The following is a 21,864-nucleotide window of genomic DNA, read 5'->3' as shown; positions in this document are numbered from 1 at the left end:
ATATATGTACAGCAGGTGACCTCTTCTCTGTGCTGATCTTGTAAAACTACAACTACAGGTTGATGACAGCATTTCATTGGCACATACTGGAGCGACATCTAGTTGTCATCTGAAGGTTTTCACTGGAGTCACAGCAGTGCCTGTTAATGCTGAATTTATATGTTACTTATATGTAAACTCAAGTCATCCATATGAGATTTTTGAATGTTTTTTGCAAATGAAAGGACTGTGATCTTTAAAGTGGCTAAAACAGAGCAGAGGTATTATGTATAAACTTTTAGAATAAAACTGTTGCTCTTCTACTAAAACCTGAAAAAAATATTCCACTGGAAACACTTGAAAGTGATTCATCAAGAGTAAATGTATGTTTGTACAGTGAATATGTTAATAGACCCCAAAACAACCTCAGGTTATATGACTCACAATGTGTTTAAGAGCATTACATTTATTATTATTAGAATGAATAAATGGCCACACATAGAAGTTTGGAGCCAAAGCCTTAATATGAAAAGCTGCTAATTAATTCTAATTGGGATATGTTTATATTGATAAGTTGTTTTAGAGGAAACCTAGAACCCTTCAGCAAATATTGAACTATTTGAGTCAGAATTGGAAAACTGAGAAAAAAAAAAAAAAAACAGAACAGGACAAGAACAATGACAAAAGTCATCTTTGTTTTAATATTTAATTAAGAGATAATTTACTGATTCTGATCATTATATTTGGTACATTGCTCTTACTGTGTCCATTTGAAGAGATTAAACATACAAAAAGAATACACTGCTATGTAAAAAGTTTACAGTTAGAATAAAATATTAACGCATACATTCAATAAAGCAAAAATAGTGCCACCATGTGGACATCTTATTATTCAACAGTAAAACATGGAAATGGATACAGTTTAGTTTCATTGCTGCTCTACTAAAGATTCCCTCAATTTGTGGTAAACATGTTTGAATTATTAGTGTTAGAGTCATGTATTTTGACAGTTGAATAAAGCCCAGCAGACTCTGTTTGCATGAAGGTGCTGTACGGTTCAATATCTTGAGGCTCCTGCAGAAACACATTTAAAAAATGATTAAAGTTCAATGAACAGTACACATGAAGAAGGTAAAAAACTTTTCTGTATTGTACCGTGTTTGGACGACTGCTCAGCGACTCTTGTTGTCTTCTGTTGGATGAACGGACAAAACAGAACTTCATTAGAAGTAAATCTTAACGTTCATGCACTCTGAATTTATTAGGCGCAACAGGAAATGAAACACAACATCTTCCTCCATTGTTTCATCTTTGATCTTGACCTGACAGTCAAGATCTTGTTATATGTGACTTCTTTGAATTTCATTCAAAATGAGATAAACATATGTGACAGGTGATATCATTAAAGAAAAGTGCTTTTTAATTGATATACTTGACTTACAAAATGAGAACAGGTGTTGAAAGCGCAGCATGTAAATGTACCGCAGTTGATATAATCATATTTATATAGTTTAAGATTATTCAAAAAATAATGTATTGAAAATATGAAATATGAATATTACAGTCTCTCACCTGTGATGTTTTCTTCTGTGGATAAATCCCAGGATAACTCCAGTTATAATGATGAATACAGTCACACCAACAGCAGCACTGGCAATTGATATTTTGGTGGAACTTGTGGCCTCTTCATCCTCTACTGTGGCACTGGAATTTACTCAAATTGTAAAACAAAAAACATGAGATGCCTCTGAAATATTATATTATTATTAAGTCAAAGCTTGTACAAAGCAAAACAAATACCTGAAAAGATATAGGACATTACTATCAGCACTAATGCTGTTTTAAGTACAAAACAATGTTAACATAATGTAAAATAATCACCGTAAATTTAGCCAAAGTATGAGGAAAAATACATAACATGTGTTTACCTTCCACAGTGATATAAAGATGGAGAGTATTTGTTACTCCAGGAGATGAACACTCACAGCTGTAGTTCCCACTATCCACTGGTGTTAAACTGGTCAGGTGAAGAAATACAGTCTGACTCTTATTCATAAGTGTGAACCTGGAGTCACATTCATGCTCAAAGTCCTGTCCATATCTATACATTAAGCGACACTCTTCTCCTCTGCTCCTCTCTGTTCTGATCTTACATATTATAAGTGTGATGATATTCTGTGTTTCATTGGTGCATATCGGATTGACATATGGTTCTCTCCCAGTGGTTTTCACAAAAGTCACTGCAAACAATGAATAATTAAAGTCAGTATAAAATATAGAAAATATTTGATTGTTCTATTTAAATGATAAATGATAAAAAAAAAACTAGTTCCTGTACCTTGGCTGTTGTTATACGCAGATAGCAGCAGAAGCAGAACAAACCACAGTTCCCAAACAGCCATGCTGGTCAAGAGGTCTGAACAACAGTTTAAGTGCTGCTGACAGTGAAGACTTTTTTGTACTGAGGAGGGGAAACTGACACACGCCTGTTCTCTAGCTAACCTCAAACTCTCACAGAGCTACGAACTGAGCTTCTCTTCTGAAAGGAGGAAGTGCAAGACATGACTGCTTTTATATTAACACACTCTGAAGGTGAAACAGAGTAGAACACAGAAAGAAAATATGTCAGATCTTCAAACATCAGGTCTACAGTCATGTGTTTGGATCGCTCTTGGAGCTGGATCCACAAGAATCCAACTAATACAAAGTATCACCTGCTTTATATCTTACAACATCTACACTTAGTAAAAGTTGTTAATCATGTAACATGCTTTAACTGACTTTTTTTGCTTTTGCGGTCATCACATATTTAGAGGCCTGAGCGTGAGTTGAAAACAGTAAGCAGCATGCTCTTACCACCTTTTTATAATAAGGAAACCGCTGCTTCCTCTTCACACAGCACTGTTTTAATATGACACAATGTAAGTGACAAACACACATCACATGATGCAGGTTAACAGGTCAGTCTGAGCACAAATGAACAGCAACTGTATTCTACAGACTAGTTTATGTGACTAGCAGACATCTTTCAAGCAACAGCAAGGTTTGTGTGCAAAATTCAAGTATTATAGACATCTGGAATATTTAATTGTTGATCACAATTATACACTTCCATTGCCTGATATTTATTTAAAATTCCATTAATTTATATCAATAATAAGAATCAGAAAATGGCCTCAACTTTTATGATGAAACTCCAACTCAGGAAGGATGTGAGGTACATTACTCATAACAAGGTCTGTGTGTTAAAAAAATAGTGATACTAGAAGAGGGAGTTATATGTTACATACTTTATTGTATTTGTTGATTTTGTCGGCCACTGCAACAGTTTTACACAGAGCATTTCTAAACAAATAGCAAAACTCAGTAACAAGTAAGCAGTAAGCAAGAAAGAATCAGAGATGTTGAGGTTTCATGCTGTTAGCTTTTGGAAAATATCAATCCTATCTGATTGAAGAATGTGACTAGAAACTTCTAGCTATTAGTCTCATGAAACAGCATGCAAGCACAAATTAAAATGCTAATAATTACAAGCTGTTGTGGACCCGAGATATATTAGACTCACACCACAATCCATAAAACACGTATCTTTTGTGATCAAGTAGTGAATCTACACAGGAAGTCCTGTGTTTTGTTGCTGTGTGATGACGATAAAGATAGAGAGGAGTTTTTCTTGTAAGTCAGAAACGAAACAGTTATCATGGTGTCAAGAAAACTTCTGATACTGCAATCTCAATATTTAGGGAAACAATATCAGACAGTTACATATTTATGTTCTCTTGAATTTTGGTTCAAGTGTTTTCATAGATTTCCCAACTTGGATCAGTTTCTCTTCCATCTATTTCCTGATCATCCAGCTCCATTATATTACTGGTTGAATTTGTCTTGGCATCATGTTGATGGTGTATTGAGGAGATAGTTTGGTAGAGATCATTTGCTGGCTGCTGAAGGCTTGTGTAGGGGTCATCTGGGTCATCTGGATCCTATAAAAAAAGATCAGAATTTGAATGCATGATGCTTTAAAAGTCTGACTTAATTATGTTGAACAATAGTTGAGACACTGAGTCACTACATTTACTGAAACCTCCACTTTTCAAGGTTCAAATCCACTCACACAGTCCTCTGATCAGAAAGTACATTACTCACCAAAGAGCCGGGAGTTTCACATACAGATGATCCAGATGTGTCTGTTCTTGAACAGTTTCTTTAAATAAGAAGAGGTATCAGAATTAGTGACACACCAAATACACACACACCAGCTCTTCTTTACTTTCCAAGAAAACCACTGACTGCATTGTTTTACAAAGTTTAAAAGCACTTAAGTCAGAATTTTTCAGCTAGAAAGAATTTTTCTGAGGATGAATCCAAGGACAACTCCGAAAACAGCGATCAATGCAGTAACACCACAGTTCATTCCTACCACCACGATGGTACGGATAAATAATGTACTCTGAATTTTGTGGTCTATTTTATTAGACGAGACAGGAAACGAAACATCACGTCTTCCTTCATTGTTTCATATAAACCTGAAAGTCAAGATCTTGTTATATGTGACTGCAGTGAATTCAAAGTCATTCAAAATGACATAAACATGTATGACAGGTGATATCATTAAAGAAAAGTACTTTTTAAATGATATACTTGACTTACAAAATGAGAACAAGTGTTGAAAAAACTGCATGTAAATGAACCACAGTCGATATAATCATGTTGTTTAAGAGCATCTGATGCTTTTAAGTCATGAAGAAAAAAATAATAACATATTGAAAATATGAAATATGAATATTACAGTCTCTCACCTGTGATGTTTTCTTCTGTGGATAAATCCCAGGATAACTCCAGTTATAATGATGAATACAGTCACACCAACAGCAGCACTGGCAATCGATATTTTTGTGGAACTTGTGGCCTCTTCATCCTCTACAGTGGCACTGGAATTTACTCAAATTGTAAAATAAATAACAAAAAGATGCTTCTGTGATATTTTATTATTTAAATCTATTATTTATATCTTACAATATCTACACTTAGTAAAAGTTGTTCATCATGTAACATGATTTAACTGACGTGTTTGCTTTTGTGGTCATTACATATTTAGAGGCCTGTGCAGGCATTGAAAACAGTAAGCAGCATGCTCTTATCACCTTTTTGTAACAAGAAAACCGCTGTTTCCTCTTCACACAGCACTGTTTTAACTGGACACAATTGTAAGTGACAAATACACATCACATGATGCAGGTTAACAGGTCAGTCTGAGCACAAATGAACAGCAACTGTATTCTACAGACTAGTTTATGTGACTGGCAGACATCTTTCAAGCAACAGCAAGGTTTGTGTGCACAATTCAAGTATTATAGACATCTGGAATATTTACTTGTTGATCACAATCATACACTTCCATTGCCTGATATTTATTCTCAAATTCCATTAATTTACATCAATAATAAGAATCAGAAAATGGCCTCAACTTTTGTGATGAAACTCCAACTCAGGAAGGATGTGAGGTACATTACTCATAACAAGGTCTGTGTGTTCAAAAAAACAGTGATACTAGAAGAGGGAGTTATATGTTACATACTTTATTGTATTTGTTGATTTTATCGGTCACTGCAACAGTTTTACACATAGCATTTCTAAACAAACTAGCTCAGTAACAAGTAAGCAGTAAGCAAGAAAGAATCAGAGATGTTGAGGTTTCATGCTGTTAGCTTTTGGAAAATATCAATCCTATCTGATTGAAGAATGTGACTAGAAACTTCTAGCTATTAGCCTCATGAAGCAGCATGCAAGAACAAATTAAAATGCTAATAACTACATTAAGATGCTGTTGTGGACCTGAGATATATTAGACTCACACCACAATCCATTAAACACGTATCTCTGATGACCAAGTAGTGAATCTACACAGGAAGTCCTGTGTTTTCTTGCTGTGTGATGACGATAAAGATAGAGAGGTGTGACTTTGTTTTTCTTGTAAGTCAGAAACGAAACAGTCATCATGGTGTCAAGAAAACCTCCGATACTGCAATCTCAATATTTAGGGAAACAATATCAGACACACAGTCCTCTGATCAGACAGTATATTACTCACCAAAGAGCCGGGAGATTTACATACAGATGATCCAGATGTGTCTGTTCTTGAACAGTTTCTTTAAATAAGAAGAGATATCAGAATTAGTGACACACCAAACACACACACACACACACCAGCTCTTCTTTGCTTTCCAAGAAAACCACTGACTGCATCGTTTTACAAGGTTTAAAAGCACTCAAGTGAGAATTTTTCAGCTGGAAAGAATTTTTCTGAGGATGAATCCAAGGACAACTCCGAAAACAGCAATCAATGCAGTAACACCACAGTTCATTCCTACCACCACGATGATACAAATAAATAATGTACTCTGAATTTTATGGTCTATTTTATTAGATGAGACAGGAAACGAAACATCACGTCTTCCTTCATTGTTTCATATAAACCTGAAAGTCAAGATCTTGTTATATGTGACTGCAGTGAATTTCATTCAAAATGAGAAACATGTATGACAGGTGATATCATTAAAGGTAATTACTTTTTAAATGATACACTTGACTTACAAAATGAGAACAAGTGTTGAAAAAACTGCATGTAAATGAACCACAGTTGATATAATCATATTGTTTAAGAGCATCTGATGCTTTTAAGTCATGAAGCAAAAAATAATAATGTATTGAAAATATGAAATATGAATATTACAGTCTCTCACCTGTGATGTTTTCTTCTGTGGATAAATCCCAGGATAACTCCAGTTATAATGATGAATACAGTCACACCAACAGCAGCACTGGCAATTGATATTTTTGTGGAACTTGTGGCCTCTTCATCCTCTACAGTGGCACTGGAATTTACTCAAATTGTAAAACAAAAAACATAAGATGCTTCTGTGATATTTTATTACTGAAATCTGCAAATCAAAGCCAATAAATTACCACAGCCAAGACCAAAAACGATGTAGGACATTACTGTCAGCACTAATGCTGTTTTAAATACTATATTCCTGTTATAATTACTGCATGCTTTGATTTAACCTGTAAACCTGAAGTATAGACACCATACTACCATGTTAACAATACAACACAATGTGAAATAATCACCAAAAATTTAGCCAAAGTATGAGGAAAAATACATAAAATGTGTTTACCTTCCACAGTGATATGAAGATGGAGAGTATTTGTTGCTCCAGGATATGAACACTCACAGCTGTAGTTCCCACTATCCACTGGTGTTAAACTGGTCAGGTGAAGAAATATAGTCTGATTCTTTTTCATAAGTGTGAACCTGGAGTCACATTCATGCTCAAAGCCCTGTCTATATTTATACATTAAGCGACACTCTTCTCCTCTGCTCCTCTCTGTTCTGATCTTACATATTATAAGTGTGATGATATTCAGTGTTTCATTGGTGCATATCGGAGTGACATATGGTTCTCTCCCAGTGGTTTCCACAAAAGTCACTGCAAACAATCAATAATTAAAGTCAGTATAAAATATAGAAAATCAATGATTGTTCCATTTAAATGATAAATGATAAAAACTAGTTCCTGTACCTTGGCTGTTGTTGTACGCAGGTAGCAGCAGAAGCAGAACAAACCACAGTTTCCAAACAGCCATGCTGGTCAAGAGGTCTGAGCAACTGTTCAAGTGCTGCTGGCAGTGAAGACTTTATTGTACTGAAGGGGGGAAACTGACACACTATGAACTGTTCTTTAGATCCCTAAACCTCAAACTCTCACAGGTACAAACTGGTTTCTCTTCTCTTCTAAAGGAAGTGCAAGACATGACTGCTTTTATATTGAGACATTGAAGGTGAAACAGAGTAGAACACAGAAAGAAAATATGTCAGATCTTTGGGTCTACAGTCATGTGTTCAGATCACTCTTGGGGCTGGATCCACAAGAATCCAACTAAAACAAAGTATCACCTGCTTTATATCTTACAACATCTACACTTAGTAAAAGTTGTACATCATGTAACATGCTTTAACTGACATGTTTGCTTTTGCGGTCATCACATATTTATAGGACTGAGCGTGAGTTGAAAACAGTAAGCAGCATGTTCTTACCACCTTTTTGTAATAAGGAAACCGTTGCTTCCTCTTCACACAGCACTGTTTTAACTGGACACAATTGTAAGTGACAAACACACATCACTTGATGCAGGTTAACAGGTCAGTCTGAGCACAAATGACCAGCAACTGTATTCTACAGACTAGTTTATGTGACTGGCAGACATATTTCAAGCAACAGCAAGGTTTGTGTGCACAATTCAAGTATTATAGATATCTGGGATATTTACTTGTTGATCACAATTATACACTTCCATTGCCTGATGTTTATTTTCAAATTCCATTAATTCATATCAATAATAAGAATCAGAAAATGGCCTCAACTTTTGTGATGAAACTCCAACTCAGGAAGGATGTGAGGTACATTACTCATAACAAGGTCTCTGTATTAAAAAAACAGTGATACTAGAAGAGGGAGTTATATGTTACATACTTTATTGTATTTGTTGATTTTATCAGCCGCTGCAACAGTTTTACACAGAGCATTTTTGGACAAACTAGCCAAACTCAGTAACAAGTAAGCAGTTAGAATCAGAGATGTTGAGGTTTCATGTTATTAGCTTTTGGAAAATATCAATCCTATCTGATTGAAGTATGTGACTAGAAACTTCTAGCTATTAGCCTCATGAAACAGCATGCAAGAACAAATTAAAATGCTAATAACTATATTAAGAAGCTGTTGTGGTTGAACCTGAGATATATTAGACTCACACCACAATCCATTAAACACGTGTAGTGAATCTACAAAGGAAGTCCTGTGTTTTCTTGCTGTGTGATGACAATAAAGATGGAGAGGTGTGAATTTCTTTTTCTTAAAAATGAGAAACAAAACAGTTATCATGGTGTCAAGAAAACCTCCAATACTGCAATCTCAATATTTAGGGAAACAATATCAGACAGTTACATATTTATGTTCTCTTCAATTTTGGTTAAAGTGTTTTCATAGTTTTCCCAACTTGGATCAGTCTCTCTTCCATCTATTTCCTGATCATCCAGCTCCATTATATTGTGGCTGAATTTATCTTGGCATCATGTTGATGGTGTTTGGAGGAGATAGTTTGGTAGAGATCATTTACTGGCTGCTGAAGGCTTGTGTAGGGGTCATCTGGGTCATCTCGGTCCTATAAAAAGGTCAGAATTTTAATGCATGATGCCTTAAAAGTCTGACTTAATTATGTTGAACAATAGTTGAGACACTGAGTCACTACATTTACTGAAACCTCCACTTTTCAAGGTTCAAATCCACTCACACAGTCCTCTGATCAGAAAGTACATTACTCACCAAAGAGCCGGGAGATTTACATACAGATGATCCAGATGTGTCTGTTCTTGAACAGTTTCTTTAAATAAGAAGAGATATCAGAGTTAGTGACACACCAAACACACACACACACACACCAGCTCTTCTGTGCTTTCCAAGAAAACCACTGACTGCATCGTTTTACAAGGTTTAAAAGCATTTAAGTCAGAATTTTTCAGCTGGAAAGAATTTTTCTGAGGATGAATCCAAGGACAACTCCGAAAGCAACGATCAATGCAGTAACACCACAGTTTATATTAATAAATAATCCACTGTGAATTTTGTGGTCTGTTTTATTAGACGAGACAGGAAACGAAACATCACGTCTTCCTTCATTGTTTCATTTGAACCTGAAAGTCAAGATCTTGTTATATGTGACTGCAATGAACTTAATTCAAAATGAGATAAACATGTATGACAGGTGATATCATTAAAGATAATTACTTTTTAAATGATATGCTTGACTTAAATTGAGAACAGGTGTTGAAAAAACTGCATGTAAATGAACCACAGTCAATATAATCATATTGATTAAAAGCGTCTGATGCTTTTAAGTCATGAAGCAAAAAATAATAATGTATTGAAAATATGAAACATGAATATTACAGTCTCTCACCTGTGCTGTTTTCTTCTGAGGATAAATCCCAGGATAACTCCAGTTATAATGATGAATACAGTCACACCAACAGCAGCACTGGCAATTGATATTTTTGTGGAACTTGTGGCCTCTTCATCCTCTACAGTGGCACTGGGATTTACTCAAATTGTAAACAAAAAACATAAGATGCTTCTGAAATATATTATTATTAAGTCAAAGCTAATACCTAAAAAGATGCAGGACATTACTGTCATCACTAATGCCATTTTAAGTACAAAACAGTGTTAACATAATGTAAAATAATCACCTTAAATTCAGCCAAAGTATGAGGAAAAATACATAACATGTGTTTACCTTCCACAGTGATATGAAGATGGAGAGTATTTGTTACTCCAGGATATATACACTCACAGCTGTAGTTCCCACTATCCACTGGTGTTAAACTGGTCAGGTGAAGAAATACAATCTGATTCTTTTTCATAAGTGTGAACCTGGAGTCACATCCATGTTCAAAGTCCTGTCCATATATATATCTTAAGCGACACTCTTCTCCTCTGCTCCTCTCTGTTCTGATCTTACATATTATAAGTGTGATGTCATTCAGTGTTTCATTGTTGCATATCGGAGTGACATATGGTTCTCTCCCAGTGGTTTTCACCGAAGTCACTGCAAACAATGAATAATTAAAGTCAGTATGAAATATAGAAAATATTTGATTGTTCCATTTAAATGATAAATGAAAAAAACTGTACAGTACCTTGGCTGTTGTTACACGCAGGTAGCAGCAGAAGCAGAACAAACCACAGTTTCCAAACAGCCATGCTGGTCAAGAGGTCTGAGCAACTGTTTAAGTGCTGCTGGCAGTGAAGACTTTACTGTACTGAAGAGAGGAAACTGACACACGCATTTGACCTGTTCTCTAGCTAACCTCAAACTCTCACAGATGTACAAACTGAGCTTCTCTTCTGAAAGGAGGAAGTGCAAGACATGACTGCTTTTATATTAAGACACTCTGAAGGTGAAACAGAGTAGAATACAGAAAGAATATGTCAGATCTTCAAACATCAGGTCTACAGTCATGTGTTCAGACCACTCTTGGAGCTGGATCCACAAGAATCCAACTAATACAAAGTATCACCTGCTTTATATCTTACAATATTTATACTTAGTAAAAGTTGTTCATCATGTGACATGCTGTAACTGACGTGTTTGCTTTTGTGGTCATCACATATTTAGAGGCCTGAGCATGAGTTGAAAACAGTAAGCAGCATGCTCTTACCACCTTTTTGTAATAAGGAAACCGCTGCTTCCTCTTCACACAGCACTGTTTTAACTGGACATATTTGTAAGTGACAAACACACATCACTTGATGCAGGTTAACAGGTCAGTCTGAGCACAAATGAACAGCAACTGTATTCTACAGACTAGTTTATGTGACTGGCAGACATCTTTCAAGCAGCAGCAAGGTTTGTGTGCACAATTCAAGTATTATAGATATCTGGGATATTTAATTGTTATTGTTACACTTCCATTGATTGACTTTTATTCTCAAATTCTTATAATTTATGTCAGTTATAAAAATTAGAAAATGGCCTCAACTTTTGTGATGAAACTCCAACTCAGGAAGGATGTGAGGTACATTACTCATAACAAGGTCTCTGTATTAAAAAAAATAGTGATACTAGAAGAGGGAGTTATATGTTACATACTTAATTGTATTTGTTGATTTTATCGGCCACTGCAACAGTTTTACACAGAGCATTTCTGAATAAACTAGCCAAACTCAGTAACAAGTAAGCAGTTAGAATCAGAGATGTTGAGGTTTCATGCTGTTAGCTTTTGGAAAATATCAATCCTATCTGATTGAAGAATGTGACTAGAAACTTCTAGCTATTAACCTCATGAAACAGCATGCAAGCACAAGTCACAATGCTAATAACTACATTAATGAACCTGAAAGTCAAGATCTTGTTATATGTGACTGCAGTGAATTTCATTCAAAATGAGATAAACATGTATGACAGGTGATATCATTAAAGAAAAATACTTTTTAAATGATATACTTGACTTACAAAATGAGAACAAGTGTTGAAAAAACTGCATGTAAATGAACCACAGTTGATATAATCATATTGATTATGAGCATCTGATGCTTTTAAGCCTTGAAGCAAAAAATAATAATGTATTGAAAATATTAAATATGAATATTACAGTCTCTCACCTGTGATGTTTTCTTCTGTGGATAAATCCCAGGATAACTCCAGTTATAATGATGAATACAGTCACACCGACAGCAGCACTGGCAATTGATATTTTTGTGGAACTTGTGGCCTCTTCATCCTCTACAGTGGCACTGGAATTTACTCAAATTGTAAAAAAAAAAAAAACATAAGATGCTTCTGAAATATTATATTATCTAAATCTGCAAATCAGCGCCAATAAATTACCACAGCCAAGACTAAAAATGATGTAGGACATTACTGTCAGCACTAATGCTGTTTTAAAAACTATATTCCTGTTATAATTACTGCATGCTTTGATTTAACCTGTAAACCTGAAGTATAGACATCATACTACCATGTTAACAATACAACAGAAAATAATCACTATAAATTTAGCCAAAATATGGGGAAAAAAGCTTTGTTGGCACTTTAAACTCTACCAAGTATTTTGTAAATTCTTATTTTACACCAATTTATTGTATTATATCTTCTAATGCCAACAACAACAACAATAAAGCTATCAAACCTTCATTTTCTTCATAATGTCATTTATTCCAAACTGTGCCTCAATGTCTGCTGCAGATTTTTTTCATAAGCAATTTGACAACATGGCCACTGGAGGTCGCTGTTTATACAGATTTACTGTGGAAGTGTTGAGACATGATGTTACTAAATAAAGGACAGTCTTTGTAAAATCACATCAGTGTTTCTCATCTGTCACATTAGGAATCAGTATTACTGTAGCCTACAATTTATTAATTTATGATGGTAACCTGCAACAGAAACATTTACATCACCAACTTTGTATTGATCATATGAAAAAGCCTAATTCCTTTCTTCAAAATAATATATAGGAGAGGACTTTGCATATTTAACATATATAAACGTTTGTTTTTTCAGCCTCTCACATCAGACCCATCTGCAAAGCGCTTTGTTTGAATTTTGGTGTACATACAGCAGCAATGACAAACCGTGCAGTCTTATATTTCCTTTTTATGGTGGAGGTTTTTCCAAAAGGTAAGAAAAAGAAATCCGTTATTATAATGTACGTTACAGTTGGTTCCTTTCTTCAAAATAACATATAGAAAGGACTACGCATATATATATAAATGTTTGTTACAAAATAAAGAAACCATCAGAAGGAAGCTCCAGTCTAGTAATTTTCAAGATTGACATTTATTGATAGATCCTCAGATACATGTTAGACTTTGTGTGACATGAAACATTTTTCTTCTTCCTCTGTGATTTTTGGAAAGTGTTGGTTAAAATTGGTATTACTAGTACTGCTGCCACTGCTATTATGTCTTCTAATGCTAACGAAGACAACAATAAAGGAGCTATCAAACCTTCATTTTCTTTATAATGTCATTTATTCCCAACTGTGCCTCAATGGCTGCTGCAGATTTTTTCATAAGCAATTTGACAACATGGCCGCTGGAGGTCGCTGTTTATACAGATTTACTGTGGAAGTGTTGAGACATGAAGTTACTAAATCCAGGATAGTCTATGTCAGAGCCATATAGAGATGTATACAACAGAATATGTGGCATTTTCATACAGTGTGGAAAAGTTTTGCGTCCTCCTGACAGTTGGACATTTAAGCCAAATAACACTTTCAGTTATTTAGTTATTTAATTATTTAGTTTAGTTATTTAGTACACAGCAGTGAAGGAGCTCCATGCACACTGCTCTGCACAGTTTTGCACCTGCTGAAAAGAATCAACTCACCAGTGAAATGACATACAGCAACATTTTGATCAAAAAAAGCCTCAGCTAGATTTACACTGATCAATCATGCACTCATCACATCTCTGTTAAGCAGCTGATGAACTCGACACAAGATGACATAAATTACTGTTTTAAGTCTGTTTCCATTTGTTTAATGATCTGATGAACAATTAAAACCACTGCACATAAATAAAGTAAAACATCATAAAATGTATCAATGTTGTGATGAATTATCATTTGCATTTTTTTGTTTTGATCTGTCATTAGTTATACTCTTCATCATCATCATCATCATCATCATATCTTATTCTTCAAAGTATTTTCCGTTTCGTAGTAGCTAATTAAAACAGATTTGAACAGATGAAAAAAAAACAAGAACACCACAATGAGAAACAGAGCCAGAAAGCCCTCAGATGGTCACACACTATGAGGGGACCTGACTCGTAGTGGTCTTGCAAACTGCAGACGAAAACTTGCTGCTTGATAAAATCATGTCAGTGTTTCTCATCTGTCACATCAGGTATCAGTATTACTGTAGCCTACAATTCATTACTTTATTATGATTTACCTGCAACAGAAACATTTACATCTCCAACATCGTATTACTCATAATTCCTTTCTTCAAAATAGCATATAAGAAAGGATTATGCATATTTAACATATATAAATGTTTGTTTTTCAGCCTCTCACATCATATACAACCAGTGGCGTCACTAAAGATTTCTGGATAGCCTAGATACTATGGCGGTCTGGGGGGAAGAATTTTTTTTTTCTAAATAGCCTCAAAATGTCTGTTTGTGTTGAATTTTGAGAGTAGCAACAGGTGTAAAATCAATCGAAAATATGGCTGTTTGGTCAAGTTGTAGATCCGTCTCTTCATAGTTCGTATTCGGCACAGATCTAATATCACTTAAATGCTTTCCATCCACTTACAACAGGCACAGATCAAGCAAAGGTATTGAAGTCAAAGAATGCTATCTCCTCTCTCTTAGATAAGTTGCAGGTCCTAAATATGTTATTGATACACAGACAGATGTTTAATGTGTGAACCTCTAAAACTAAAAGTTTATGCCTTGTATGAGTAATAGGCCTATGTCATGAAATTCAGTATTAATTTCAACTGAAAGCTTAAACAACTCCCACTCGCTTTCTTCTTGATCACTGACCTCCATCAGACCTGATCCTTCAGCCCTGTCAGTCTCCTCCATCTTCCTCCTCTCCCTCACTTTGCCTGTTTTCAGTAACACATTATTTTATTAAACTCAGATGTACAAGAATTCAAAACTTAATGAGTGATCAACCAGTTTAAATTTGTATTTGTCTGAACTGGCAAAAACTTCTCACCTGACTGGCCTTCGGCGGAGCTGCCGCCTTTTTTGAAGAAATGTCATATATCCATCTACATGTTGAGGAATTGAGGGATATAAAATTGTGTTATGATCAACACAATGTGACCTTTTCACTAATGTTAACTGATTATAAATAACAATCTATGCCTATTGATATGATAGTTGTGAAATACTTAGGAGGCATATAAAAGCAAAAAATGTAAAGAGCCATCAATAACATTATTTCTATCTCTTTCACACTTTGGCTAGCTGGTTCGTCAGCTAGTTAGTACTGTAAAAAAAAAAAAAATCTTAATAAATTAGTAATTAGTGCTCTCAAATTAACAGAACATAGCATTAAACAATAGATGATATTTATGTTTTAGGGATATAAAATATTTTTTACTCAACAGGCAAATAGGCTCAAGCCAGTGTATGATGTCACACATCTGTCCAAAAATAAGAACAAAATTGCATTTAATCTAAATAGCTCATTTAGATCACAGTGTCCATGGTCGCACAATTGTCACTGTTTATTTTGCATGGCATTAGGTAACACAGTGGTATATGTGTAGCTAACTGATAGCAGCCAAAGCCAACCATTATTGCTGAAAGATGCAGTAATGCAGTATCACAGCTATACATACACACACACACACACACACATATATATATATATATATAACTGTTTGCAATGAAAAAAGGGATCAAAGCAATAGCCAAACTTAATTAATATGAAGAAATGAATTCACTATTTTGTAGAAACTTCAATACCAACACACAGCTGTTAATCTGCTGCTACAGCCGGTTGCTGCAACAGCAACCGGCAAAAAGAGAAATTGTTTTTAAAAAGTTAATATAACAAGTAATATTTCTATTGGGAATATGTACTACAGTATCTATGATTACATACACTGAAATGTGAAGACTGTTACTCAACCTTTATGTAGAGGACCAGAGAGCAGAAAAACATCATGCAGTACCCCACCTAATTAAATAGATTCTGAATCCAAGAATTGTAAAAGGGCCAAATATGATTTCCATCACTGACCAATGAAAACAAAATACCACCTTCATCGAGAAAAGACACATTGCACCACAGCTTTCATAGCATCATAGTTTCCTATAATATTTTTTACACGTTATATTTGTCTATGAAGTTTTGGATATTTGTGAATAGAGTTGAGTCTGTGTGGCAGAAAAGTTTAGACAGGATTTACACAGAACTGCAGCTCCAAATCGTGCTCCTCACACCTGTCACCTGTCCAGCATGGTGCTGTTAAACCAGAAACACCGTGGCTACACCTTATTTTTATACAGTCTATGGGCCACAAACAGCACGGAACGGCTATGCTAACGATGCTAACCATGCTAAGTAACGTTAACTGCGCACAGCCCCGAAATAAGTTAAAAAAAAACACACATTTACCGACCGAAGCGTCTCACATGGAGGCTCTGACACTGACAGGAGCACCAACCCACGTCTACTGGCTATGGGAAAGGATACAATCGTTTTAAAAAAAAACCCGCTTATACGCGCTAATTTTGGTGTAAAAGAGAAATAACAGTAACTTCACCACTCTTCCAAATTCCAACAGAGACATGTCTCACAAATGTCTAATACTATTTATCACTCACCCTCTTGAACTAAATAAATTCATGTAGAGATATCTGAATTACTTACCCGTAAGATCAAGGATGTCAAACAATAAGGTGAGAGTACGCTAGCATGAAACGTACCCGTTCCCGCTTCTACAAACTTTTTCTGCATCCGGTAGGCGTGGAGCATGCGCAATAGCTAACCATATCAGAGTCATTGTTTTGAGGGACCTCATTCTCATTGGATTGACATGAATGAATTTAGTTAATCAGAATTTTCTTTGAGTCATGTGCAACAAACTATTTAATGAACGTAAACACGATTGATTCAGTTAATGCTAACATATTTCAAGTTTCCTAATCAAACACATGCCCTACTTGATTTTTTTTTGATTGTATAAAGAAGAAAAATCTACTCCTAAAACCTACTCGTGGGCTATAACAATACATTTACTGCACATAATGAATAAATGTATTGTCAATTTGTCAATGTCAATATTGGCAATATTTAAAATGGATGACTATCATGCTATTCCTGCTATGTTGTCAATCTTATGCAGACAAGCTCAGAAGGGTAATTAGCCAAAGTATTATGTAAATGACTGTAAATGAGGCAAATGTAACCAACTAGCTTCAGAGAACAGAAGAAAACTTTTCCACACTGTATGAAAATGCCACATATTCAGTTGTATACATCTCTATATGGCTCTGACATAGACTATCCTGGATTTAGTAACTTCATGTCTCAACACTTCCACAGTAAATCTGTATAAACAGCGACCTCCAGCGGCCATGTTGTGAAATTGCTTATGAAAAAAATCTGCAGCAGCCATTGAGGCACAGTTGGGAATAAATGACATTAGCTCCTTTATTGTTGTCTTCATTAGCATTAGAAGACATAATAGCAGTGGCAGCAGTACCAGTAATACCAATTTTAACCAACACTTTCCAAAAATCACAGAGGAAGGAGAAAAATGTTTCATGTCACACAAAGTGTAACATGTATCTGAGGATCTTTCAATAAACGTTGTAATGGTTTCTGCCTACAGATAACTGATACCCCCTTCTGATGTGAATAAGGCACCGACAGACGGCTGTCCTCTGCCTCTGACCTAGGTATCAAACAGGGTTCCCAAAATCTACACGCAAGACCACCCTAGACTTGCTTAAGGGACCAGATTCAGCCTGGCTTCTATAATCACCAGCTGTCATTGAACCACTACCAACGGACCTATTTATTCAGGAATTCCTAACAGTCTGGGTCACAACGAAGTGTATTGGTGCAAGTACTCAAAGATGGCCTTCTAACAGGTCATCTCTGGAGGAGGCCCACTCTGACTGCCGAGGGCTCTCACCCGGTTTTATAGGGCATCTTCAGAGCCCTGGCCCTAACAGTTTAGCCAATTAAACCCCTAATAATAAATCTCTCAACCTAATTCTATTCTGAAATACAATACATCTATCACATGTATAGCAGCATGTTGACCTCAGTCATTAAATCTGAACCATTATCATCCTGGTATTCAATAAACACTACAAGTTTATCCTTAACAAATTTCATCATAATTTTTGATCTAAATAAATTTAAAACCAATGTCAGCCTATCCCAAAGGAGGCGTCTTTGCTTACTTGGGTGAAACTAGAAGACCTCAGAGATGAGCACAAGTCAGGAACTTTGGTTGGAGTGTATAAAAATACAAACAGTTTTATTTGGTTTTACAAAACAAGTAATATAAGATGCAAAAAGAGCAAAGTAAAATACAAAAACTTGAGCAAAAAATTAAAAAGCAAAAAGCTACAAGACTAAAAAGAGTCTCAAAGAGATCTCTCGAAATAGATAAATAGATAGAATAAATCTTAGACATATTAGAAACTGTCTCTCTTTGGACGCAGCCAAGATATTAATGCATGCTATGATTCTTTCCCATATGTCTTATTGCATCACGTGTTGGGGGCAGGCTGGAGAAACAGCCATTAAACCTCTTGAGTCCTTATACAAACAAATTTTAAAAACTCTGGACAAAAAGCCAATGCATTTCCATCACTGAAGGGCACTGGAGAAATACAATTTACTGAGCTTTGAGAATTTTAGATTATTCTCAAATAAATATCATGATATGAAGAACTGTAGTTCTATCAATGCATTCAAGACCAGACTGAAACATGTACTAAAGACCAATCAGCTGTGTGACCATTGAGGCACAACAACTGTTTGTTGTTGTGCTGTTGTATGTTTTTTGTCAGGGACTACAGATGCAAATTAGCTTCAAGCTAACTCTAGTGCAGTGCATCTTTAATGTTTCAAACTGCACACTGTCCCATTCAGTAAATAATCAATCTTTTAAAAAGCCCTATGGGAAAAGGGGGTTCCCCAAAAAGAAAAAGGAACCCAGAGTCTCTCTTGGCCTTTCTTTTTATAACTCTACAACTTCCTCTTATTTATATCACCACATATTGTCTATCTCCAGGACATCTATCAGTTACATACTGATATTACATGACTTTATACAAAATAGTAACCTTTTCTTCATCTGTCTCTTACATGTGGAACTTTTTAACTTCTTTTTTACATTTGAGATTAAAATCTAGGGATGTCTGCTAGGTGCAGAAAATCACAGCTTCTCCTTTGCTTCAGGTTATCTGATGGTTGTCTATGTTTTTGATGTTTGTTTGTGTTTATGAAGTCATTCTTGACAGCACAAATTGTGTAAGTTCCTCACAAATGGTGCAATACATTAAACTATGTTTAATTTGTCACCAATTAAAATACAATAAAATAGTCAGAAGTAGGCTTGAGTAAAGCTTGTCTCAGCCACAAAGACTGGAGCTTTCAACAGTGTGAATGAATGAAAATTGCTAGATTGAAGCTTTCTTCTGATGGTTTCTGTATTTTGCTGCATGTTAATTTAACACAAGAATAATACTCGTTCATTTTTACATTCAATGATGTGTAATTTCATTTCTGCTGTTACTAGGTTTGTATGACTTTGTATTGAAACTACAGTCTTGCGGGGTGTTTGTTACTAAGAAGACTTTTAACTGTGGAAGATGATGGTTCTGGTTTCTCCCCTTTTGGATCTTTCTTCTGAGGTTTCCTGATCTGCTCGTTCTCCTGCTTCACTAAAGCTGTTTTGCACCTTCAGATAAAAACAAGACATGAGTCAATTTCCACTCACATTATTACAATACATCATACATATTTCTATCACTGAATGACTCTGACAGTTAACAGTTATGTGGATAAACAGGCTGACTATGAGTACACAATGGACCATGAAGAGTAAAGTGCATCAGAATCAGCTTCATGTATAAATAACACATTAGTTAGAGAGATATAGAGACAGAAAGGAACTAACATGCCAAAATAGAGAGAAGACAGATTAAATCATTTTCTGAAGAAGCAATTAATAATAAATATGAACAAGTGAATAATTATGAATTGTCTTACTCATCAGTGTTTTTCATTGGTTCTTGTAGCGTCGTGATCTCCTCATCGTCCCTGTGTGACAGAATGAAGGATTTAAGAACATTTATATATTATTTATTTATAGGTGTTGTCTGTATAGATTCTTTAAGCTCTTTGTTTCCTCTTAATGTCAATAAATTATTACCATATTAACTGGTATCACAACAAGACAGATATTGAGTTGAAAGTTGACAGTGACGACTACAGCAATGCAAACAACGACCACTGCCGGGATCAGTGTAACGATCAAAGTGAAAACTATGAGAAAAAGAGAAAAAACTGTGATATGAATACCAAACATTCATAAAGCAACTACAGTTTAAATGTGAATTTTGACTTGAGACAACTTTAAGGTTAACTTACTCTTATTGGATCCAGATTCATCATTAAAATCTGAAGAAAGAAAAACAAATATCAGAATCGTAAAATGATGATCAATCTATAAATCTGTGGGTTTGGAAGTGTTTCTCACCATCTGCAGGAATCATCTTTAACACCTGAATTTCAGGGACTGAGAGCAGTTGTGCTGCACATCCAACATGTGCACCGTTTCCATGGAAACCAGACAGCACAGCTGTAGTGGTGACAGTGACTGTACCGTTGGTGTTGGTGACACTGACTGTGCTGTTGTGAGAGAAGTAGAGGTCTTGTTGTGGGACATTCAGAGTTACTGTGGGAGCAGGATGACCTGTGGCCGAGCAGGACACAACTGTCTCTTCAGTAGAGTTTGATTCTCTGATTTGTAGAATGGGTTCATGCAGCTCTGCAAAGACAAAACATTAAAGAAATACTGTTTCACATGAATTCATTTCTTACAAAGACATCAGCTTTGACATGATACTTTGTGTCCAGTATGTTAGTTTGTTTGGCCTAGAAAGAATCACCTGCTACTGGTGATGCAGCATCTGTCACTTTCATGCTGTTTCAGTTTTCTGTCGATTGATTAATTGTTGCAGCTCTATATGAAAATACTGTACGTGAACATAAATGCACACAAATTGTTTCTATTTCGGATTTTCTTTGCACTTTTTGCATTTGGTGGTGTGAAAACACAGTTATTGTCACGTGTGAAAGATAATTAAAAAAAATTCAATTTCATGGCAAACAGACAAATAAACATAATTTCAACCTGCCATAATTTTGCATGTGAGAGTGGAAATCCATTATGAAAAAGGTTAAAGTTTTAATCCTCCAGCAGGGATGTGTTTAATACCCTACTGGAAATAGAGAATCCAGTTGATGAGTATGAAAATGTCTTTAATAATGCAGAAAGATCCTTACAGCTGCACTGATTAGTTGATTAATTGATCTACTTCAGCAGAAATGGCAAAAAATTCATTGATTCCAGCTTCAAAAATGTGAATATATCTGATATCAAAATTAAATTTATTTGGGGTTTTTTGGCATTTCGAGGGAGTCTGTTTCCGCCCGTCGGATGTTCTTCGACACACAGCTGCCAAGGAGCAAGCTAGTTCGGCGGTATGAGTTACCATGGTTACTGAGCAGTGAATCATTTAACAAATATGATGGAACGGACTCTCA

At 35.4% G+C, this 21,864-nt stretch overlaps 3 protein-coding genes across 5 annotated transcripts in view; all 3 read right to left on the bottom strand.

Moving 5' to 3' along the window:
- LOC122976624 (OX-2 membrane glycoprotein-like) overlaps positions 1–21,864 on the bottom strand; it is an 82,156-nt gene that overhangs the window by 18,135 nt on the left and 42,157 nt on the right. The gene's annotated exons all lie outside the window — the stretch shown is intronic.
- The window catches only part of LOC122976364 (OX-2 membrane glycoprotein-like), a 34,834-nt gene that overhangs the window by 12,301 nt on the left and 669 nt on the right, over positions 1–21,864 (bottom strand). The window lies entirely within an intron of this gene.
- Positions 3,745–7,718, bottom strand: LOC122976369. 3 transcript variants are annotated; one of them, XM_044344820.1, is made up of 5 exons: positions 7,563–7,718; positions 7,158–7,469; positions 6,723–6,864; positions 6,071–6,116; positions 3,745–3,962 (listed from the first exon to the last, which is right to left on the bottom strand). In XM_044344820.1, the coding sequence occupies exons 1-5, from the start codon at positions 7,624–7,626 to the stop codon at positions 3,771–3,773; spliced, it is 756 nt and encodes a 251-aa protein (XP_044200755.1). In that variant the 5' UTR covers positions 7,627–7,718; the 3' UTR covers positions 3,745–3,770. The 3 variants fall into 3 exon arrangements, with proteins under 3 accessions (XP_044200755.1, XP_044200754.1, XP_044200756.1); XM_044344819.1 differs by having other exon boundaries at positions 6,071–6,128; positions 7,563–7,714; XM_044344821.1 differs by having other exon boundaries at positions 3,745–3,955; positions 6,071–6,128; positions 7,563–7,714.

Source organism: Thunnus albacares, chromosome 24 (assembly GCF_914725855.1).
Source record: "Thunnus albacares chromosome 24, fThuAlb1.1, whole genome shotgun sequence".
In the NCBI taxonomy this organism is placed as follows: domain Eukaryota; kingdom Metazoa; phylum Chordata; class Actinopteri; order Scombriformes; family Scombridae; genus Thunnus; species Thunnus albacares.
The sequence above is the reverse complement of the archived record's forward strand: the minus strand, read 5'-3'. Positions and strand labels throughout refer to the sequence as shown.